The sequence below is a fragment of the Callithrix jacchus genome, chromosome 5, assembly GCF_049354715.1.
Source record: "Callithrix jacchus isolate 240 chromosome 5, calJac240_pri, whole genome shotgun sequence".
Lineage (NCBI taxonomy): Eukaryota > Metazoa > Chordata > Mammalia > Primates > Cebidae > Callithrix > Callithrix jacchus.
The window spans coordinates 76486165-76510733 of NC_133506.1; the positions used below are offsets into that span (position 1 = coordinate 76486165).

General features: G+C 46.1%; 1 protein-coding gene across 3 annotated transcripts in view; it reads right to left on the reverse strand.

The window, feature by feature from the left end:
• The window catches only part of GAS7 (growth arrest specific 7), a 283345-nt gene that overhangs the window by 115943 nt on the left and 142833 nt on the right, over nucleotides 1-24569 (reverse strand). Inside the window, exon 1 of one of the 3 annotated variants that reach the window (XM_008996523.5) lies at nucleotides 10837-11090. The exons of the other annotated variants lie outside the window; for them this stretch is intronic. Coding sequence (XP_008994771.1) covers nucleotides 10837-10839 — 3 coding nt within the window. The 5' untranslated portion in view covers nucleotides 10840-11090. Of the gene's footprint in view, nucleotides 1-10836; nucleotides 11091-24569 lie in introns of those variants that run through there. 3 annotated transcript variants of the gene reach the window in all.

Here is a 24569-nt window from a genome sequence, read left to right on the forward strand (position 1 = left end):
CAGAGCTGGAAACAGCTACCCAAAGAACAATAATCTCCTCCGACTCTGGGTTAAGACACAAATCAAGCAAGAGGGCCTCACAGCCCACAATGACATCACCAACCCCAGAGTCTGGGTCTCCAAGAATACTGGGCACATTTCCTGTCTCACAGGTGAAAGCACTGTGGTCTTCAACTCCAGTAGCCTTTCTGTCCATATGCAGAAATTTCAGTGCACAGAAAATAGTAGAGGACCCCTGGCAATGTCACAGCACATCCTGGGTACTATAGTCTTCGCCAGTAGTTACACAGCTGACAGGCTGGACCCTGGCAGAGTCTCTGTTTTCTTTTTTTTTAGACAGACTCTTGCTTTGTCGCCAGGCTGGAGTGCAGTGGCGTGATCTCAGCTCACTGTGACCTCCACCTCTCGGGTTCAAGAGATTCTCCTGCCTCAGCCTCCTGAGTAGCTGGGACTACAGGCATGTGCCACCATGCCTGGCTAATTTTTTTGTATTTTTAGTAGAGATGGGGTTTCACCATGTTAGCCAGGATGGTCTCGATCTCCTGACCTCGTGATCTGCCCACCTTGGCCTCCCAAAGTGCTGGGATTACTGGTGTGAGCCACCACACCTGGCCAAGTCTTTGTTTTCTTCTAAAGGTCAGAGATTCAGAGACTTGGCCTGGAAGAAGGTGTTTGAGGGAGCTGCCATATCAACGAAGAAACGGACTATAAGATTTGGGAAGGCAGGGCCATATCCCTGTCCCTCTTTTCATAGCTTTAGTCTCAGCACAGTGCCCAGAACACTGGATGGATGGATGGATGGATGGATGGACGGATGGACGGATGGACGGATGGACAGACGGGTGGAGAGATGGACGGATGGATGAGAATTGTAGTAGGAACTAGTCTTCAAAAAAATTTGAGGCTATTTCACCAAATAAGTAGACAGGGAATGGGAGTTGGGGAGGAGAAGGTGTGTGTGCCTCACCTGTGAACAAATCCCAGTTCGTCATGGATCTACTGAATGGATTCTGCCATGGTTTGAATGTGTCCCCTCCAAAATTCAGGTGTTGCCAACATGGAAGGATTAAGAGATGGGGTCTCAGCTGAGCGCAGTGGCTCATGCCTGTAATCCCAGCACTTTGGGAGGCCAAGGTGGGCAGATTGCCTGAGCTCAGGAGTTCGAGACCAGCCTGAACAACATGGTGAAACCCCATCTCTACTAAAATACAAAAAATTAGCTGGGTGTGGCAGCAGGCACCTGTAATCCCAGCTACTCATGAGGCTGAGGCAGGAGAATTGCAAGAACCCAGGAGGCGGAGGTTGCAGTGAGCCAAGATCGCGCTACTGCACTGCAGCCTGGGCAACAGAGCAAAACTCCATCTAAAAAAAAAAAATAGAGATGGGGTCTTTAAGAGGTGCTTAGGCCAGGAGGGCTCCTCCTCCTTCAGTGGGATTGAGGCTCTTATAAAAGTGGCTTCATGCAGCATTCACTAGCTTGCCTTTCTCCCTTCCTCCATGTGAGGACACGATGTTCCTTTCTCTGGCAGACACAGCAACATGGTGCCATCTTGGAGGCAGACAGCAGCCCTCACCAGACAACAGAACCTACTGACACCTTGATCTGGGGACCTCCCAGTCTCCAGAACTGTAAAAAAGTCCCGTTCTTGAGCTAGGAACAGTGGCTCATGCCTGTAATCCCAGCTACTCAGGAGGTTTGCTTGAGGCCAGGAGTTCAAGACAAGCCTAGACAACATAGTGAGACCCCCTGATCTCTCCAAAAACAAATATTTTTTTTTTTTTAATTTAGCTGGGCATGGTGGTACGCACCTGTAGCCCCAGGCAATTTGTGAGGCTGATGCGGGGGGAAGGACTGCCTGGGCCCAGGAGTTTGAGACTGCAGTAAGCTATGATCATGCCACTGCCCTCCAGCTGACAGAGTGAGACACTGTCTCAAATAAATAAATACATTCATGTTCCTTATACATTACCCAGTCTCAGGTGTTTTGTTAGAGCTGCACAAATGGGGAGGTGGGGAGACAAGATAATATGTATTTTTTTTAATTGCAGAAAATAGATTGAGGACGAATAACCAGAAGTCTTAAGAGAAACAAACTTCTCATCAGGACCTCACGTAGTATCCAGGAGAAACATCTCAGAAAAGTATTTAGCAGCCTCAACAAAGGGCAGGAAGATCTGACATCTATGATATAACAGCAAAAACTCATAAGAAGATAACAAAACAAATGCAAAACAAGGCAAGTTGGTTTGGAAAAAAAACCCAAAATAATATAAAAAAGGAACAGAAAATGATAAAAATTATAGGGAAGTTTGAAAGGTTGTAACAGAAGGAAAAAGCACATTGGTTGCAATAAAACGTAGAATTAGCACTGCAAAACAAAGTGCATTAGTTATGTACAAAACAAATGAGAATTTTTTTCCCCCAGAATGCAAAGGAAATGGGAAAAACGCAAATGTGAGGATGAAACAGCAAGCCAATATACGGATACTGGGTTTTCCTGTGGAGGAGACCAGCAGAAAAGCTCTAACAGATAAGAAACAATAAACAAAGACTGATGTGAAGGAACGTTCCCGAGCTGGGCAGAATGGGAGGTCCTACGCTGCTCAAGGCAAAGTGGATTTCAAAAGACCAGGAAGCAGACATATCCCAACAACATACTCACACAGCAAAGATAAGGATTAAAGTCCTATAATCATTCACGTGGGAAGACCAGTGCAAGAAAAAAAAAGAAAGCTGGTCTCCAACTTCTCTGCATCTGCATCTCAAAAGACGCCTCCGATGCATGATGGCAAAAATACCAAGACCTTCACTGGCAGCCAAGCTGTCTTTCACCAGCGAAGGCGACAGAAATACATTCTTCTAGAGACAAGGACTCATGTCCCTCCTTAGTAAAAGTACTTAAGAGATGTTCTCCAACTGCCCGAAAGATCAAGACAAATAAAGCTGAGGAATGAAGAAATCACAGCACAAAAGGACAAAGGCTGAACACTGAAAGCAGCTTATAGAAATGCATATGTAATAATGAATCTAGTTGCCGAGGCAGGTGGATCATGAGGTCAAGAGATCGAGACCATCCTGGTCAACATGGCGAAACTCCGTCTCTACTAAAATACCAAAAAAAAAATTAGCTGGGCATGGTGGCACGCACCTGTAGTCTCAGCTACTCGGGAGGCTGAGGCAGGAGAATTGCTTGAACCCAGGAGGCGAGGTTGCGGTGAGCGGAGGTTGCAGTGAGCCAAGATTGCACCATCGCACTCCAGCCTGGGTAACAAGAGCAAAACTTCGCCTCAAAAAAAAAAAAAAAAAAAAGAATCTAGTTATACAATCATGTATACGTGTTGCTATTCTCAAGCTATACTGTAAAAAAAAAAATGAGATCATAACCTGAGTCTCAAATCTAGACAGTACTAGAAAAGGGCTGGGTGCAGTGGCTCACACCTATAATCCTAACATTTTGGGAGTCCAAGGTGGAAGGATCGCTTGAACCCAGAAGTTTAAGACCAACCTTGGCAACACAGCAACTCCATCTCTACAAAAAATTTAAAAATTAGCCAGACGTGGTGGTGCACACCTTCTGTCCAGCTACTAGGGAGGCTGAGACAGGAGGATTGCTTGAACCCAGGAGTTCCAGGCCACAGTGAGCCACATTTGCACCCTGTTCTCCAGCCTGAGCAACAAAGACTCTGTCTCAAAAAACAAAACAAAACCCTCCACTTAAAAAATACACTAGGCCAGGTGCGGTGGTTCACACATGTACTTCCAGCACTTCGGGAGGCCGAAGCAGGTGAACTGGCTGAGGTCAGGAGTTCAAGATCAGCCTGGCCAACACAGTGAAACTCCATCTCTACTAAAATAGAAAAATTAGCTGGGTGTGGTGGCATGCCCCTGTAATCCCAGTTACCAGGGAGGCTGAGACAGGAGAATTGTTTGAACCCAGGAGGCGGAGATTGCAGTGAACTGAAATCGTGCCACTGCCCTATAAAAAGAGATCAAGAGGCAGGAGGAACACTGAGATGGTGAGAACACCAAGGGAGATGGAAACAAAATGTTGCTATTCCTCCCATCCTCATAATGAAGATCTGTGTCCTGTTGCCCCTCCTGCCAAATATGAGGGATCAGGTACCTACCTGCCCAAGAGGCATCCATCCTGTCCTTGCTTCTCATGTCCACATTTGGCTTTTCCTAAAAACTGACGGGTTCTCAACCAGAGGTAACAAAACAGAGTAAAGGGGCCTTGGAGACCCAAGCCCCTGGCACTGTGAGTCTTTTGAGTCTCACCTCTATCAAGTTTTATGGGCCCCAAGGGCACTTAGCTTCCACGGGGAATCCTGAGCCCTGGAATCCATTCAGGTGAATAGGTTGAGACCAAAGCACTTTGTAGACTGAGGGAAAACTCAGTAGGAATCCAGGGCTTTCCAAAGACCTCATGTGAAACACCTGTTTGGCTTTGTAAGCCCTCAAAGGGTTCCCAGGGCCAAAATGCAGAGAAGAGAGTGTAGCTGTTTTTGGGCCTGGGCCTGGGCCTAAGCATGACCACGTCCTGTGGCACTGCGGCTGGACCTGTGTGAAAAGGGGGTCAAGCGCATAAGGTGCACCTCCAGTGCTAACCAGCAAGAAGCCAAAGAGCCAGGAGTGTCACCTTTCTTTCTTCCAGTTTTCTATCTGCAAAATCTATTGGAGGTTTTACCAGAGTCCTATGTGTGTAGCCTTGAACCCTTCTTATTAGAAATCACCTGGTCAGCAAGGCTGCCTTGAGTCCATAAAAGAAACTTCTCAAAGGCGGCCTTAGTTGTTTAGATGCAAATGTTCTCACGACTCTTCCAAGCCTGGCACTATTCAAGTGTCCTCAGGCCTCACTACTTGGGGCAGATAGATGGATGGGGTGACAATGAATGTGGGAGCAACAGTCCACACCTCGCTGGCCTGAATCCCCCACCTTGCTCACATCAGACACCCATCCCCGCCAGCCTCCCTGGATGAATCCAAAAGTGACTCACCCAGGCTGCAACTCCAGTCCCCATGGAGTATCTGGCGTACTCTTCTTTATCTGCATCAGCTACTTCCTCCTATACCCCCACACCATCACTGTCCTCTGTCCACGAAGTGGCAAGAGGAAGCCTCGCACTGTGGCTGTCACTAGCACCCACCCTAAGAGGTGGACATCAGGGCCGTCCACCTGGTGTTTTCTCCCAGCTGTGAGCCTGGAGGCTGAACCACTTGGGGCACTCCAGACATATCCAGCTTCTGGTAGGCTTGGCAAGGGTCCCAGCCACCCTGCAAGCCCCCAGTGCATCCCTGAGGGCCAGTCAACTCAAGGGGTATGTTTGTCAAGATGGAGCAGGGAGAGGACACAGAACAAAAGACTCTGTATTTTCTGACCCTATAAAGAAATGGAGTGATCTGGTTAACCAGGAATTTTGATGAACATAATTACAATGCAGTCCATGCAGCAAAGATACAGGAAGTCAGCCCTCACAGGGAAACTTGCCAGGCTGGAAATACGGAGTCTCCAGGGGGACAAGGATTGATGAAAAGATTTGCAAATGATCCTGCAAACTGCAAGGATGAACTGGACGGCCTCTCTTGGGTCAGAAGCCATGTCACAGCCTTGAAGCACCAAGGAATCAAGTGGTCAGTGGAGGTTAGGAAAGAAATACCTTGTTTGTGGGTCTTGCAGAGCCCCTATTCCTGCATGACCCTTCCTTCTCTGACTCTGGAGAATGAGATTTTTATGGTGGTGGCACCTGCTGTACGAATGGAAGACAGAAGAGGCAATGAACAGGGTTCCAGAGGAGACCATGCAAGAGATGAGGAAAACTCTGAATGTGAGCATGTTTCGTGCATCTGAGATGGCTGGTCCTTTATGTTGGTGGCATCTCCCCAGCAGCACCATACGGCATGATGGGGATCTGAGAGACGCCCACTCATCAGCATGTTTTGGAAGAATCTCGGCATTGACAAACCAGCATGATTGTGCCACCAAATATCAGAGTCAATCTTTTGGCCTCTTATAAAGGGGTTTGGAGCAGGTGCCTAAAGGCCTTGACTGTTTTAGAACCACAGGATCTGGGGTGGAGGACCTGGGGTGTTGTCCCACAAGCACTCCTGAAATACAGAGAACAGCTCCAGAAATAGTAAGGGAGGCAGGGACTGCTTCCCCACCTTGAAGCCTGGAAGGGTTGGGGAACCCCAGAAAAAAAGAAAAGCCTACATTTTGTTCCATTTCAAGGTGTCGGTCCTGATGCTTCAGCACAATTAAAAATGGCAAGGTAGTATCCTTTCAGCCAGGCGTGGTGGCTCAGACCTGTAATCCCAGCACTTTGGGAGGCCGAGGCAGGCAGATCATGAGGTCAGGAGTTTGAGACCAGCCTGGCCAACATGGTAAAAACCTGTCTCTACCAGAAATACAAACATCAGCTGAGCATGGTGGTGGGCACCTGTAATCCCAGCTACTCGGGAGGCTGAGGCAGGAGAATTGCTTGAAAACAGAAGGTGGAGTTTGTAGTGAGCCGAGATCCCGCCACTGCACTCCAGCCTGGGTGAAAAAGGGAAACTATCTCAAAAAAGAAAAAAGAAAAAAAAGGCAAGGTAGTCTCCTCCCAATAGCCAGTTCCAGCTTCTGGCTTCCAAGTCAGAAAACCTGAATGACTGCTCACCAGCTTTTGATTCACAGAGACATTTTATTCAAACTCTCCATTCCTGATGAACTGCAGAGGGATGTTGCTTCTCTCCTCCTCCCGCTTTAATAAAAATAGCGTGGGCCATTCTGATATCCTATCCCCAACTCAGGAAGACCAAAGTATTAGGAGATAGCGCACAGGCCTAGGCATAAAGAGATGCTGTGTTTCCAGACAGCGGAGCTGTGATGAGTGCAATGATCTTAGCCTCTCTGGACCTCTGTTTCCTCATCTATAAAATGGGGGGATTGCAAGCCCCGGACACTGTGGTTCTATAACCCACGCATGAGGAGGCTTTCATAACAGAGACTAAGACCACAAGGGAAATATCAAGACAGTCAAATGTCCAGCTCAGCTTCCAAGAACAGCAGCCACATAAATAAAATACTTGACAGAGGCCTGACAAGACACAAATCTTCACAAAATAATTGCTTTTCTTGCTGCAAATTCCCCCCGCCCCGCAAAAATCTTCTGGGTTCTAAAGAGAAAAAGGTCTCAAACTCTGAGTCTAGATACCCTTTCATTTACTCAACCAAATCTGACTTAGAATCAGTGGGAAAGAAAGGTTTGTCTGAGACACCAACAAAGTGAAGTGATGTAACAAAAAATGGAAATGAAATATGTGCCCAAATCAGGCTATGCGATTGTACGTGTGATCTTAGGTCTGTACGGGAAGGCTGAACAGCTGGGGATTGTCTTCCCCTTTGCCATAGGTCACTGTTACAGCCAATTAATGCTGAAGTGTCCCTATTTGTCAAAGGAAGGAGTTGGGCTGGACTTTAAGACTTCTTTCTTCGTTCTAGAGATTAATGATCTTGAAATGAATCCTAGGTTTTTTATGCTGGTTTATATCTATAATGATATCAATTGTCCTGACCTAGAAAACACTTCTGAGGGACATTTTGTGGATTCTTCGCCTAACACACTCCCCAGGGAGTTCCTGGTAGGGTGAGGTCAACTTCCAGAGAGAGAGAGAGAGAGAGAGAGAGAGAGAGAGAGAGAGAGAGAGAACTATGTAATATCCTCCCTAGCTTTCCTTTAGTATTAAGCTGCAAAGCCCCAAAATGCCTTATGCCATCGTTTTTGGCACTTTCTAAAGTTGTTAGACTTCTGAGGAAAACTCCAGAACCAAATTTACCAAGCATCCAATTGCATTCAAAATGGATTTAAGTTCAGAAGCAAGGGATGGAACTGAAAGTTGCCAGCTCGATCAGTAACAGGCTCGGTATCTCATGCAAAAAAAGTTGCCAGCTCGATCAGTAACAGGCTCGGTATCTCATGCAAAGCAGCCTGCTCACCAGAAAGGAACTTCAAGCACAAGTGATACAGCTGCCACCCGCAGATGCACCGGGGGCAAAAGTGGGCTTCCTTGGGGAATTAGTGCTATTGTAAAGGACGGCGGACTGGAGCTCATTACAGTTTAAGGGTAGGTGCCTCTGATGGCCCACGCATGCCTGCGATCCAGCTGGCTTGGCTTTGTGGCCACTAGTTGCTGGCTGGAGTGGCCTGCGGGCACCAGAAGAAAATGGAAGCAGCTCATTTCCCCACCATGGAGACTCATTCCACTGACTGCAGTGCCTACGGCTTCTGCTCCAAGTGATTCTAATCAAAGACTTCTGACTCTGGGAGATAGTTCCTGATGAGGTCTGAACCCTGAGCACTGGAGGAAAATGAAGTCTAATAAGGGCTGGAACCGTTTCCAAGAGTCAGTAAGGGGTGCAATTCTCACCAACCCGATTCGACTCACATTTCTGGAGCTGCTGCTGTGGTGCATAAAAAGTAGACAAATGGTGACAGCCAAGGGCCTTGCTATGGAGGCGTGAGACCTACCACTGCTCTGCGCCACTGTGCAAAGAACACAGAATGGGAATCAGGGCTGGAGTACCAGCCCCAAAACTGCAGCAGTCTTGCTGGAAGTGCTTGAGCAACCTCCTTCACCTCTGCTGGGAGGCCTCAATTTCTTCATCTCTGAAACACGGAAGTTGGATCAGATGGTCTCCAAGGGTGGGTGGGTGGGTGTGTGTGTGTGTGGCCTACTACTTAATTTTTTTTTTTTTTTTTTTTTTTTTGAGATGGAGTCTCACTCTGTGGCCCCAGCTAGAGTGCAGTGGTGTGAGCTCAGCTCTCTGCAACCTCTCCCTCCCAGGTTCATACAATTCTCCTCTCTCAGCCTCCAAAGTAGATGGGACTACAGGCACCCACCATCATGCCAGGCTAATTTTTGTATTTTCAGTACTGACAGGATTTCACCATGTTGGCCAGGCTGGTCTCAAACTCCTGACCTCAGGCGATTCACTTACCTCAGCCTCCCAAAGTGCTTGGATTACAGGCATGAGCCACCTTGCCAGGATCAATAATTCTAAATGTCAGCATTAGTATATATGTTTTAAGCACATGCCATTTTAATAGGAGGAAAAAAGTCACATGCAAGCATAGACATGAGCATCCTGTCTAGGAGGCATCTGACTGTTCCTGAAATGTGGGCTGTGCCAATAAACACCTAGGATCCTGTCTTACCACCCCAGATTCTGTGCTTCCACCTCTTACCACATTGAGTTTTATCCTGATGTGTCCACCTCTTCCCTGTCACTCCCCTGAGCCACATGAGTGGTCTTAACTCTATTTGCCTAGCAACTGGATTTCTGCCCTAGAATCCTGGGCTTCTGTCTCTGCATCACCCCAGATGCACCAAAGGTAGGTTCCAGTGGAATTTTTCTGGGACCTGTTAGCAGTTAGCATTTCTGGCTGACTGCTCTCATTACACCCCAGACACACACTCCACTTCAGCTTGGGGGCAGCCCACCGACAGCCTCCGCACCCTACATGCCCTTTTCCCAAGAGCCTGACTTCAGCTCTTCCCTGCTCCTTACATGCTTTTCAGTGTTCTTCTTCTTTGCCAATCTCTCCATCCCCATGAAAGACGCAGCCACGATCCACAGACAGGCCTGCCAGAACTCCCACTGCTCTACAGTCAGACCCAAGGCAGCCACACCTTGGTCAGAACTTGAGTGATCGGTCTGGGTTCCTCACAGCAGCAAATTTCCAAGTGTGGCCCCTGCCCCAGCAGCATGAAGCCCCCTGGGATCTGGTTATCAAAATAGAGCCCCAAGCCCTGCCCAGCACCAGATCTACATTTTGAAGGTCCTTGGGTAGTTCAGATGCACATTAGCCTTTGAGAAGGGCTGCTGTGGACTGTCCTAGGTCAACTAACCCGTTAGCTGATGCTCCTGGATAATAAGCACCATCTCCCTTCCCCCGGCACTGTAGAGTAGGAAGACATGCCAGCATCAGAGATGCTGACTGGCCCAGGGAGGTGGGAGAGTGCATACCAGAGGAAGACCATGTGCTGAAACAGATCCCCGTTTCCATGCAAACTGGACCTCTCACAGCTGTCCAGATCCTCAAGAGAGTGATCGCCACTCTGTTCGAGGTCTTACTTTGCAAGGAAAAAAGATGGATGCGTAACTCCTGGGGGGTGAAAAGACTGATGAAACCAGGCTGCTGTAACACTAAGTATCAGAAGAGCTTCCATCATCACTGTTTCAGCCTCCACCAGCAAACTGGAAAGGTGTCTCAGCCAAGCCTGAAAGCGCAGCGCATTACCAGGCAGGTACTTCCACCAGGGAGCTATGATCCCAGGAGCTCCCCTTTACCTTCAAAGGGCTTTAGAGTCCCCAGATTGCTTTTACCCCAGCTAGAACTGGGCCATGGGTAAAAGCCAGATGGGTGGGTAGAAACCAAATTTCTTACTTGGAAAAAGTTACATGGAGGAAGCAAGGTTTGGACTCCATTAAATTCCCATCATCATTCTGCCTCTCCATCACACAGCTCCAACTACGAAACTGCTCTCCAGGTAACCAAGAGAGCCAAGACTCCCTTTCTCTCCAACACATCCTTCGTAAATCTTTCTCCTCCTCCCATCCGCTTTTCCTGATTTCTCACACAATGACCCACGTCTTTCTTCCTCCCAGCTCATGCCTTGGATCTATGAAATGTACCCCCACGCCCACAGGGTCCCCAGACCACCACAGCTCAGCAGTCAGACCCCAAATCTCAGTTTTCAGAGCTGCCTCTTTAACATGGCAAAGTCATTTTCGAAACATGCAGAGAAAAGCAAACCAGAGCATACATCTGCAGGCAAGAAAGATCAATTCTTACCATCAGAGGACAGTTAATCTTCTCTGGGGGCTGCTACCTCAGAAGAGAGTCCTGGGTCCTGCCTGAAGCCCTCAGACTCAGTGCCAGGACTCCACCGGGTTCCTCTCCATGGCAGCCTCTGCAAGAAATGGGGCTGAGGCACGCCGCTAGCCCAGGGCCAGTGCTCTGGGCACCCCAGTGGAGGTTCCTGTGGCTTTGCTCATTGCTGTTCTTTCACAAAGAACCCACTACATTGCACAGTTCCTTCCAAATCTGCTCCAGTGCTTGTTGGGAAATCAACAACTCATTCTGGACTTTCCAGATGCAATGCTTCTGGAGGCCTTCTTTCTTTCTTTATTTTTTCACTCTCCCTGTTTTTCCCCTTTCTCAGCTAAAAAAAGTTGGCTGAGGTCACAACAAACAATGGCCAAGCTTGTGTCACTGACCAGATGCCTCCCACCCCCAGGTCTGTGGACAAGGGCAGCTTTGTCCACTGTGTTTTAGGCGGGACTTCCTAAGCCTGCCCAAACCCTGCTGGGGAATGTTTTGGCCAACTTCTTCCCAACCCTAAGTCACGACTCTGGCCCTGGCTCCCGCCCCAGCTGTGTGAACCCAAGGCCAGATATAAACCAACATAAAAAGAACAGAGAACTCTCCCCCAAAGAATCATTGTGTGGAAAGTTGGTGCCTCCAGAGGGGTAAGATGAAGGTCTCTTGCCCTCACTACCACCAAACCTGCACAGATAATGAACAAAGACAGGGTCATGCACGGTCTCCACTGAAAGGGGCCTGAGGATCGCAGAGTCATTAAGGGTTAGAACCCAAGATCAATACTGCAGACACCAACTAAATGAGCTTAGGCAGGGGCTTGGATCCTTGGTGAACAGATCATATCATTTCATGTAGAAAGCTTTTTGGAGCAGCTGAAGACGTAGCACTCAAAATGCCGTATATTTCTGTGTTTGCTTTCAGATGTAAACCTTTGGGGTTTTAGAAACTGATTCTTTATATAGAACTAAATATAGTTTTCTAGAAAAACCAAGATCCTGAAGACTGAGTGGTTCCCTATTAAGCAAATGGATAAACTTATTTATGATGAGGTTTCAATACCAACTCTTTGGTGAGGGGAAAAATAAGTACTAATGTCTAAGGATGGAGTCTGACCAGAGCTAAGCTGTTGTTTTACTACTCACTAGCTGCAACACCCTGGGGAACAGCTCCAGCTTCAATTTCAAGTGTAAAATGCCAATGATCACAGTATCTTTTTCAAAAGATTGCTGTAAAAAAAATTTTTTTTTTTTAATATACAGAGTCTCACTCTGTCGCTCAGGCTGGAGTGCAGTGGCACAGTCTCAGCTCACTACAACCTCCACTTCCCGGGTTCAAGCAATTCTCCTGCCTCAGCCTCCCAAGTAGCTGAGACTACAGGCATCTGCCACTACAAGTGGCAAGTTTTTGTATTTTTAGTAGAGACAGGGTTTCACCATATTGGCCAGGCTGGTCTTGAACTCCTGACCTTGTGATCCACCCACCTCCCAAAATGCTAGGATTACAGGCATGAGCCATTGCACTCGGCCGATGTGAGAGATTAAAGGTGGGGGCATCCAGGTAAATATTTCACCTACTGGATGATGTAAATGCTCAATGAAAGCTAGGATTTTTGTTGTTACTGTAGCCAGTGGCTGAAAGGGTAGGCACTGCAGTGACCCTCGGTCCAAAAACAGTCTAGACTGAACAATAAAAAGCAAAGAGCCCAATTAAAAATAGGCAAAAGACATTCCTTCAAAGAAGATCTAAAAATGACGAATAAGCACATGAAAAGATGTTCAACATCACTAATCATCAGGGAAATGCAAATCAAAACTACAGTGAGATATCAGCTCACTCCCATTAGGATGGCTTCCTCAAAAAACCAAACAAGACCAGGAACAATGGCTCATGCCTGTAATCCCAGCACTGTGGGAGACCAAAGCAGGTAGATCACTTGAGGCCAGGAGTTCGAGACCAATCTGACCAATACAACAAAACCCCATCTCTACCAAAAATACAAAAACTAGCTGGGCGTGGTGGTGCAGGCCTGTAGTCCCAGCTACTTAGGAGGCTGAGGCAGGAGAAATAGGGAGGCGGAGGTTGCAGTAAGCTGGGATCACGCCACTGCACTCCAGCCTGGGCAACAGAGTGAGACTCTGTCTCAAAACACACAAACAAACATGCAAACACACAACAACAACAAAAAAGAAAAGAATAAGTACTAGCAAGGATTTAGAAATATCGGAACCCTTGTGCGCTGCTGGCGGAAATGTAAAATGGTACAGCCCCTATGGAAAATAGGGTGGTAATTCCTCAAAAATTTAAACACAGAATTGCCATCTGGTCCCCCAATTCTGTTAATGGTATATACCAAAAAGAACTGAAAGCAAGGTCCTGAAGAGAGGGTCTTGCTGCCTGTTCATGGCAACATAATTCTCAACAGCCAGAAGGTGGAAACAACCCAAGTCATGGTAAAATAAACACGACGGAATATTATTCAGCCTTAAGAGGGAAGTAAATTTTGACACACAAAACCACGTGGATGAACCTTGAGGACATTACACTAAGTGCAACAGCCAGACACAAAGGGACAAATACTATCAACTTCCACTTAGACAACGCACCTAGAGAAGTCAAATTGATAGAGACAGAAAGCAGAATGGAGGTGACCAAGTGCTATGGTAAGGGGATGATGGGAGTTAGAGTTTAATGGGTCTAGAGTGTCAGTGGTGCAAGATGGAAGCGTTCTGGAGATTAACGGTGGTGGTGATGGCTGCACAACCACGTGAATGTACCCAAAGCCACTGAACTATACATTTAAAAATGAGAGATGGTGGATTTCATGTCATGTATATTTTGCCATGATTAAAAAAAAAAAAGCCTGAGACTCAGAGATAGTTTAGACCAAAAGACCCTGTGACATGTAGCAGACATCATAAGATACAGCAGCTCAACCTCTCCGTGTACACCCAGAGGGAAGCCGCCCCAGTCCCTTGGCAACCGTGAACAGACAGCCCCACTAGCTGAGGCTGGGGCTGGGTGCGGTGGTACATGCCTTGTAATAGCAGAACTTTGGGAGGCCAAGGCAGGCAGATCATTTGAGGTCAGGAGTTTGAGACCAGCCTGGCCAACATGGCAAAACCCTATCTCTACTTAAATATAAAAAATTAGCCGGGCATGGTGGTGTGCACCTGTAATCCCAGCTACTCAGGAGGCTGAGGCAGGAGAATCACTTGAACCCAGGAGGTGGAGGTTGTCAAGTACCAAGATCACACCACTGCACTCCAACCTGGGTAACAGAGCGAGACCCTGCCTCAAAAAAAAAAGAAAAGAAGAAGAGAAGAGAAGAGAGGAGGGGGGGGTCACTTACAACAGGACTCACTCACCATGGTTTGTCTTGTGTTCAATCTTGGGGAGACCGAGGCAATACAGCCAGTATCCTAATGTCCATCAAGGGCTTTCTGTTTAGGAGTGTGGCACACTCTGAGGCTCCTGGAGGGGGTGACAATATGCCTCTCCCTTGGATATATCAATTTCTTTCTGTGTCTGCAGCCAACCTTCCTGGTCTTTTCTCTTCCACGCCTGATGGCAGGGCTCATTTCTTCTCAAAGCCACCAATGTGGCTGCTTGGGGCACTCTATCTAATTGCTGGGTTTCAATCTGCTGTAGGAGTGATTGTGAGGATCTTTGAGCACTCACCCTGGACCAGGCACTGTTCTACGCTTCGCACATTTCATGTCCCTTAATCCATGCAACAAATCAAGTAGGAAAATTCTATGATCGTCCTCATTTAATAGAGAAAAACAGAGGCTCTTGAGAGAGATTGGGCAGGATGGGTCAGAAGACCAAGCCACGGGGGCAATATTCTAGGCCATGGGGCCAGCCTGAGCCAAGGTCAGAGAGAAACAGTGTGGGTACAGTCTGAGGATCTGCAGGTAGATCCATTTATTAGAGTTTAAGAGGAGTGGAAGATGAGAAAAATAGTAGTGAAGAATGGCGTCAGATCGCAGGAGGCTATGAGGGCACCAGGAACGAAGAAACTTTGATTCTATAAAGGAGAAGAAACCATTGGATTTTAAGCTGGGTAGAAATCCCAATCGGGGCTCTGCTTTGCAGAAATCATCATGACCCCAGAGTATAAAAAGGTCAAATGTGAGGGAGAAACTAGAGGGAGGAAACTGGCTATTGTATCCCCCCCACCTTCTTTCTCTCCCCCCTTCTCACCCAACATAAAAACAAGAGGAAGGCAATGCTCAAGCCTACACTTGCAAAATGGTCCCAAACCAGCCACGAAGAGGTGAAGAGGTGGCGAGAGCATCACATCCAGCTGTGGGGAGTCCCCCACTGGCAGCTGAGTTATTTGCATCTTCTCTCTGCAATGTGGGAGGAGAGTCTGGGTGACGAATCCACACACTTGCTTTTGAGGTCAGACATGCCACAGAAACAGACAGGACCTAAGGTACTTTGTTGTTAGAGATGGGCTCTCACCCACGAGAAGGTAAAAGCAAGCTGGTCATAGTGGCTTATGCCTGTAATCCCAACACTTTGGGAGGTCGAGGCAGGTGGGTCACCTGAGGTTAGGAGTTTGAGACAAGCCTGGCCAACATAGCAAAAACCCATCTCTACTAAAAATACAAAAATTAGCCAGGCATAGTGTTGCACACCTATAATCCCAGTTACAAGGGAGGCTGAGGCAGGAAAAAATCACTTGAACCCGGGAGGCGGAGTTTACAGTGAGCCAAGATTGTGCCACTGCACTCCAGCCTGAGCGACAGAGCAAGACTCCATCTCTTAAAAAAAAAAAAAAAAAAAAAGAAGGTAAAGCAAAACTTCATTTGAACCTAAATGGCCAAGACCTCCACCTCAGTCCTTTCAGGTTTGTGGAATGAAAATGGCCATAAAAGCTTTCATAGCCTGTGACTTCTCAGTTTTGTAATAGCAGAGAGGGGACAGGTGAGGCTGTTAAAGTTTTGAGGCTATTAAACATTAACAGCTGTCCCCAACACCACTTTGACACTGCATCACACAGACAAACAGATACGATCACAGACAACAATGCCTCACTCCAGGCAACACACAGAAATCACTGTCACTGCAAATCCCAGTGGGGCTCCCAGCCAAGGGCAAGGGACCTTTCTGGGCCATTACAAATCAGGAGGCTGGGCTGCTCTGACCTGACCTAAGCAGGACACACTAGTCCTGCAGACATTTAATTCTTTAGGATTCCCCAAAATTAATCTCTCAGAGTACGTAAGACTCCCAAATACATTCTAAGGGTTTACCGTTTGGGTTCATCCTAGCATCTCAATCCATAAGTCACTTTGGTTTTCCTGTATTAACCATCCTTAGTGATTAGCATTGGCTGTGAAAAACACGCTACTGGTCTCTCCTTCTGGTCTCTGCAAATAGAGAGGTTGCTACACATGAAGCCACACGTACTAACGGCAGACAGCGGAGAACACACAATCCCGAAGCAAAAAGGCTGACGATCGTTTCCACCAAGCCGTTTTCCTGTGTTCAATGGCATCAGATGAGACCAATCCTCTTCTTTTCTTTGTTTCACTCAAGTTGAAAACTGTCAGTCGACCAGCCATGGTGGGTCACGCCTGTAATCCTAACATGATGGGAGGCCAAGATGGGTGGATCACGAGGTCAAGAGATTGAGACCAGCCTAGCCAATATGGTAAAACTCTGTCTCTACTAAAAATACAAAAATTAGCTGGGCATTGTGGCACATGCCCATAGTCCCAGCTACTCGGGAGGCCTAGGCAGGAGAATTGCTTGAACCCAGGAGGTGAAGGTTGCAGTGAGCCGAGATCATGCCACTGCACCAGCCGGGTGACAGAGTGAGAAGTTTCTCTCAAACAGAAAGAAAGAAAACTGTCAACCAAAATAGGCCATATTCTCTGTAGGCCCTTGTCCTCTGTAGGAATAAATTGTGTTGTCTTAATATGATAATTAATAAGAAAGCACATTTGGATAGGGTGATGACTCACTTTTTGTAAATGCTTCACAGTCATGAAGGGAAAAATTATTCATCAGCCCAAGCAGTCTCCAGGGTACAGGGTCTCAGGGACACCTCCATCCTGCACACGTGGCCCCTGTGTGCATGATCGATCAATCGACTAACAGTTAAACTACCCTTTCCTAAATCCTGTGCAGGATGCAGGCAGGAATTGTACATAGAACCTGACTCCTAAAATTTGGAAGGTAACTCACAAATACCTAAGAGAAAAAAGAAGTGTACGTGTCAAAGGAGTCTGCAAAAGTGCCAAATCCTTTGTGATAAGCTGGCAGACAATAAGAGCTTTCAGAATCCAGAGAAGGGTAGGGTCACTTTTGGCTGGGGCAGTCCAGGGAGGCTTCCCAAAAAGATACACGACTTGCCTCACAGCAGGGATAAAAAGAAAGGGCTTGACGAGAGCCCAAGGGACATGATGTACAAAGCAGAATAAGGTTTGATAAAGGATGAGACATAGGGAAATGAGAGAGAGTGAAGTTGATTTGGAAGGAAATGACAGCAGTTCGAACCAGTAACCCGAAGAGATGTGGCCCAACTCTTTGCCCATTGGGGGGATTCAGTAGAGTTTCTTGGCCATAGATCCAAGTTCAAAGTGTTCAGTCGTGGTGGGGGGGTAGGGGTGAGTATGGCCCTTGGCATGTGAAGCTGGAGGCATCTGCTCAGAGATGGTGGTGAGATCCTACAGGCTGACTAGGAGTTCACAAAGAAAGGACAGACCTTCACTAGGCACGGTTTCTCATGCCTGTAATTCCAGCACTTTGGGAGGCTGAGACAGGTAGATCACGATGTCAGGAGTTCCAGATCAGGCTGGCCAAGATGGTGAAACCCCATCTCTACTAAAAATACAAAAAGTAGCTGGGTGTGGTGGCAGGAACCTGTAATCCCAGTTACTTGGGAGGCTGAGGCAGGAGAATTGCTTGAATCCAGGAGGCGGAGGCTGCAGTGAGCCAAGATCATGCCACTGCACTCCAGCCTGGGTTACAAGAGTGAGACTTCGTGTTGAAAGAGGGGGAGAAAGGAGGGAGGGGAGGGGGGAGGAAGATGGAAGGGGGAGGGAGGGAGGGAGACTAACGAGCTGAACCTTGGGGCATGCTCTTGCTTATGCAGTGTGAATAAATTCTCCCCAGCACTCCTCAGTCCCAATCTCGCTCTCCCCGTGCCTTTCATTAATGCATGCAACACCCCTAGGGTCCCTCTCCAAGACTCTCAAAGGCAAGAGCCAGGTCTTCATCCTTTCCACCCCTAACCAGACTACTGCCCAACACTCAGGGGCTACATGGGGAATGAATGATGTTAGTTCTGAGAATCAGGCACAGAAACCAAATGAGGAGGGGAATACAAGAAGAAATAAATACAGCCAACCCTTGAACGACAGGGGGGCTTAGAGGTGCTAACCCCTACCTCTCCATGCAGTTGAAAATCTGTACATAACTTTTGACTCCCCCAAAAGTTAACTACTAACAGCCTACTGTTGAATGGAAGCCTTATTGATAACCTAAACAGTTGATTAACATGTATTCTGTATGTTGACTTCATTCCTAAAGTAAGCTAGAGAAAAATAAAATGTTAAGAAAATTGTAAGGGGCTGGGCACAATAGCTCATGCCTATAATTCCAACACTTTGGGAGGCTGAGGTGGGAGGATCGCTTGAGCCCAGGAGTTCGAGACCAGCTTGGGCAGTCTGGTGAATGAGACTTATTTTTGTAGAGACCCCATCTCTACAAAAATAAGTAAAAATAAAAATAAATTGACCTGGCATGGTACATGCCTGTAGACCCAGCTACCTACTAGGCAGCCTGAGGCAAAAGTAACCTTGAGCCCTGGAAGGCAAGGCTGCAGTGAGCCAAGATTGTTCCACTACACTCCAGCCTGGGTAACGGAGTGAGACCGTCTCTAAATAAATAAATAAATGTAATCATAAGAAAGAGAAAAATACAGTACAGTACTGTACCATATTTACGATCCCATCATTTCCATCATCTGCTTACAAGATGAATCCTTTGAAACAGTGGCAACCACAGCGACAGACCTCCATCTATGGTATATAACAAGCAATTGACTTTCTTGTAATGTCAGGACTTTTCTCTGCTTCTGGGGAATACTTTCAGCATCACTAGTGGCACACTCTATGGGTCCCATGGTGTTATTCGAGGCTTATGGCACTGCACTAAACACACTGAAAAATAGGTAGAACAGTGAATGATCACTTTTTACTGCGATACTCAATTTACTGGAGTGGTGAACTGTTCATGCAGGGAAGATTAGCATCACACGGCATTTTCAGCCGATACTCTCAACACCCGAGCTCACCGCAAAACAACCAGGGGTGGCCATGAAATTATTCCAGTAGTACAGTATATACCACAGCTAGTTTTAAGCAGTGATGATTAATACTATATCTTTACCTTTGTTTACATTTCGCTTAAATGTGAATGGTGCCATATACCGTTTGAGTGTGTGTGGGGGTAAATTTTGATAAATTTTAACTTTCTATAGATTTGTATTTTATGGTAGTAAATGACAAACTAGTATCTACTATATTTTATGCATTCACGACATGTCTAACATATTCTTAATTTTTTTTGATATTTCTAGGCTAGGGAGTCTGTCTTCCATTTTTTCAATTTGTCTCAAAACTCCAAAAAAATTGTTCAATATATTCATCGAAAATAATCCACATATAAGTTGATCTGTGCCGTTCAAATCCATTGTCCAAGGGTCAACTGTAGTTAAGAGTGTCGGAGTGAAATGCCCAGGAAAATGCTCACTGAATACAGAGAGGGTGTGTCTCATTGATCTTGAAAGAGAAATGTGGAAGAGAGATGGGTGTAAAAATTGATCACGAGCACACAAGGAGCTAGCAAGATCTTTAGAGAAGGTGCTGTTAAAGAAGAGAATAAGAAAGAGGACAGGCCATAGACCATGGCTGGCTCCAGGCCATGGGCATGCTGGGCAGGGGGCTCCTGTGAGGTGGCTGCAGCCAGTTTTTCGTACTCATCATGGCAGAGCCCAAGGACCCTTATAAAATTTCTATGTGGTCAGATGGGGTGGTTCACGCCTGTAATCCCAACACTTTGGGTGGCCGAGGCAGGTGGATCACGAGGTCAGGAGTTCAAGACCAACCTGGCCAAGATGGTGAAATCCCATCTCTACTAAAAATGCAAAAATTAGCTGAATGTGATGGCAGGTATCTGTAATCCCAGCTACTCGGGAAGCTGAGGCAGAGAACTGCTTGAACCCGGGAGGCAGAGGTTACAGTGAGCTGAGATCATGCCATTACACTCCAGCCTGGGTGACAAAGTGAGACTCCGTCTCAAAAAAAAAAAAAAAAAAAAACTCACCCCATAAAAGATTCCCAGTATCAGGCCAGGTGCGGTGGCTCATGCCTGTAATCCCAGCACTTTGGGAGGTCAAGGTGGGTGGATCACGAGGTCAGGAGTTCAAGACCAGCCTGGCCAATATAATGAAACCCGTCTCGACTAAAAATACATACACACACACACACAAATCAGCCAGATGTGGTGGTGGGCACCTGTAGCCTGTAGTCCCACCTACGTGGGAGGTGGAGGCAGGAGAATCACTTGAACCTGGGAGGCAGAGTTTGTAGTGAGCTGAGGTCGCACCGCTGCACTCCAGCATGGGCGACACAGCAAAACCCTGTCTCAATTAAAAAAAAAAAAAAAAAGATTCCCAGTATCAAGTGGACATATCAGAAATAGCATGCAGTTTAAAAGACCTCCAAACAGCCCTGATTCTAAGGGATCCCATAGCTTGATTTCCCCTTCCTGTAGCCATTCATACCCCACTGTTACACCTCATTCCATCCATCACTGTGTACCAACTGCATTATTATTTACTCAGTATTTTTTCGAGCTGACTTATATCCCACTGAAACGTAGTTTGGCCCTAAGCAATAATAGCTATGAAATCACATATTTGATTTGGTTTGAGTTTCCTTCTACTACACACTAAAATAAATATAACTTTAAAACTGTCATCTTGACATGATCTAAAATTATCTCACAGATCCTGAGTTGTAAACTCGGCACACTTTGAGAAACACTGTCTCTGGCTACCCATAAAGTCACCATGCAGCCTCCACAAAGTGGCTTCAGAGATTCTTTTCTTTGATCCAGAAAACCAAACTAGAATTCCTACTGGCCACATCCCCACATTGACAGGAACATGGTACCTGGCGTGTGTCTGAATCACTGGGAAGTTAAGGTGATGAGAAAGGGAAATGCGCAAGGGGCATCTGACAGCCGCCCCAGAACACCGCCTGTCAAACCAGCAGTAAGAGGAAAAGAAAAGGAAAACAACTCATCCAGTCTTAAAACAAATTCCAAAAATAACAGACAAGCAGAATCGGAGGAAAAAACAAAACAAACAAAAACCTCGAGAACCATGAGGCCAATGAAGGAATGGCAGAAAATCTTGCAAACCGAGATGAGTTGTAAAAGGGGAAGTAACACTTCACACCTTCACCACTGCCTGCCTGAAATCTGAGATGCACTTGATGGCTCTGCCACTCCCTGTCTCTAACTTGAGATACAGGATTTGCACTGACCTGAACACAGAACAGCCAGCCCTCTCTTCTTGGCACAGAGGCTGAGAGGACTGCCAATCATGCATCTAGGGACAGCAATTCCAAGAAAACAAGAGAGCAGGAAGTTCAGGGTAGAACAGGGAGCATGGGGGTGGGGGGTACCCACAGTTCGGAGAGGTATAGACGCCACAGGCTATGCCCAGCCAATGCTCTGGCTGCAGGACATTGAGAAGAGACCCCCGGAACTGTGAGTTTTCATGTTTCCATCAACAGAATATCAGAGAACCAGGTAGTAACATGACAGTTCACCAGGTGGAAGCCAACTAGAAAACAGGAACTGGGCTGAGAGATGGGTTCACCATCAGACCTACAGGCAGGTAACTGCAAGGGAGCTGACCTTTCCCACAAGCTGACAGTGTGCCAAGGCTAGTGGCAGTCACTGCTTTCTGTTGGTACATGTCAAGTTTACATAGATCCTGCCATGTTCAAGAACGCATAAAGAAAGAGAGGAAATATGCAAAATCAGAGTGAGGAAACACCTTCCTGAAGGCTTAAAAAAAGAGGGTGTCTCAGAAAATCATTCCGAAGAAAAACTGCCAGGATGCAAGAAGCTGTAATTTCTTTGAAGGAGGAACAGCAAATCATAACAGAAAAAAAAAAAAAAACAAAAGAAAACAGTCCAAATAAAAAGGATGACCAAGAAGATAATGGATGAGGTGAGGATTATATAAAAATTGCTCATTTAAAGCCATATTTAGTTGTAGTTGTGGATAACTGCAAATATAAACAATTAAGTCAGTGACTTGTGAGGCTAACAGAAAAAGTGTCCCCAAATTGCAAAGAACAAAAAGCAAGGAAATCAAGAGTCTACATATATGTTTAAGAAGTATTCCATTATTAAAGACCAGAATAAATAGTTAAAATTAATGCTCAATTACAAAAACAAACAATCAAAAATCATGTATATAGGCTGGGTGTGGTGGCTCCGCCTATAATCCTAGCACTTTGGGAGGCCAAGGCAGGAGGATCACTTGAGGTCAGGAGTTTAAGACTAGCCTGGTGAACATGGTGAAACTCTGTCTCTACCAAAAATACAAAAATTAGCCAGGCTTGGGGGTCTGTGTCTGCAATCCCAGCTACTCTGGAGGCTGAGGCAGCCAGATTGCTTGAACCCAGGAGGTGGAGGTTGCAGTAAGCAGAGATCACACCATTGCACTTCAGCCTGGGCGACAGAAGAAGACTCTGTCTCAAAAAAATAAATAAAAATAAATAATGCAGATAAACAGGCAAAAAGAGAAAGGGTTACCAAGAATATCAGATTTTCCTCAGACTTCTCCTCTACCCTACTAATGGCTAGAGAGCTCTTACAACTAGAATAAAAGCTCCATACAGCAGGGATTTTGTTTTGCTCACTGCTCTATCATGGTGCATACAGGGCCTGGCATCACCCCTTGGAAAGTGCTAGAAGACAAATCCCACTGAGTTGAAAGCTTCACAGGGTATAGTCATTGTTATGTCCATTGCTGTGGGTATTCAATAAATATCTGTTGAAGCTCAATGGCAAATATGAATTTCTATCCAAAAAGTTTGTAATTCAAGACATAGAAATTCATCAAGTTGTATTAGTATTTCATATGAAAGAAATAGGAAGGTTCTCTTAGAGGCATCCAAGTGAAGACAGCACCCCCTTCCCCCCACCAGCCACTGAGAGATAAATTACAATTAGGACGACAACACAGCCATGGGAAGTGACAATATAAATGCAATGCACAAGTAAGTCATTTCTTGCTCAGTATAGACAAACTCCCAACGCAGAAATCCAGTGAACTGTGCTGCCTGGTGGATTTTTCCAGCTCACTGCGGGGTGAAGCCTGGTGCCTTAGTATTTCATTCACCTCCTTTTCTGCTCCCGTCCATTCCAGAACCAGGAAAAGGGTTTCTCCTGTAAGATCAGTGCAGATGAAGCCTTGGGCCATGTGTGGGGACCACGCATAACTGATGTTCCCTTTCTGTTCGGGCACATGCCAACAATGAGAACTATTCAAGCTTTGGGGACACTGTGCTGGCACGATCCACAAACAAGAAGTCTTTGTTCTTCATCTCCACCAAGCAACACTGTGCTGTGTAAGGCACCACACTGGCCATTTCCTTTGCCGTGCAACTGTAGTCTTGATTTTCTGCATGTTAAAAACTCACATTGAATGGATCGAGACTTGTTTTCTTCCTTAAATCGGGAAAGATCAATAAAACCACCCAGTGGCAAAGCTTTCTGTCATCAAAACCTTCTTTATATCATCCTCCCTCTAAGAGCTGTCCCTGCTGTAGAAATCAAAGTATGTGGTATGATCTCAATACGGAAAAGAATACTCCCCTACCCAAATGAAGTACTAAGGAAAGACAGCATCACGTGAACAAAGCTTTTCTTTGTATTGGGGGATTCCTCTGGTTGTTTTTATTCTGTTTATTTCACCAATTTTAAAATTTTACTTTACTTAAAAATATTTTAAAATAACTTTAATTTTTAAAATGTGTTTTAAAATTACTTTTACAAGACACAAGCACATCTATGTTCATTGCAGCCCTGTTTACAATAGCAAAGACCTGGAACCAACCCAAATGCCAATCAATGATAGACTGGACAGGGAAAATGTGGTACATATACACCATGGAAAACTACACAGCCATAAAAAACGATGAGTTCATGTCCTTTGTAGGGACATGGATGAACCTGGAAACCATCATTCTCAGCAAACTGACACAAGAACAGAAAATCAAACACCGCATATTTTCACTCATAGACAAGTGTCGAACAATGAGAACACATGGACTCAGGGAGAGGAACATCACACACTGGGGGCAGTAGGCGGGGGTAGGGGAGGGACAGTGGGGGGTGGGAAGGGATAACATGGGGGAAAATGCCGGATATAGTATGCACCTATGCAACAATCCTGCATTACCTGCACATGTACCCCAGAACCTAAAGTAAAACAAGATAAATAAATAAACAGGAGCAACCACAAAATACTTCACTATACTTTTTTTGTTATTGAGATGTTAATAAACTGATAGTTTTGTCTAAAAAATTTAAAAATAAAATACTTTTACAATGAGTAAATCATTAATTACAATTCTAAATATACCATATGATCCCAATTA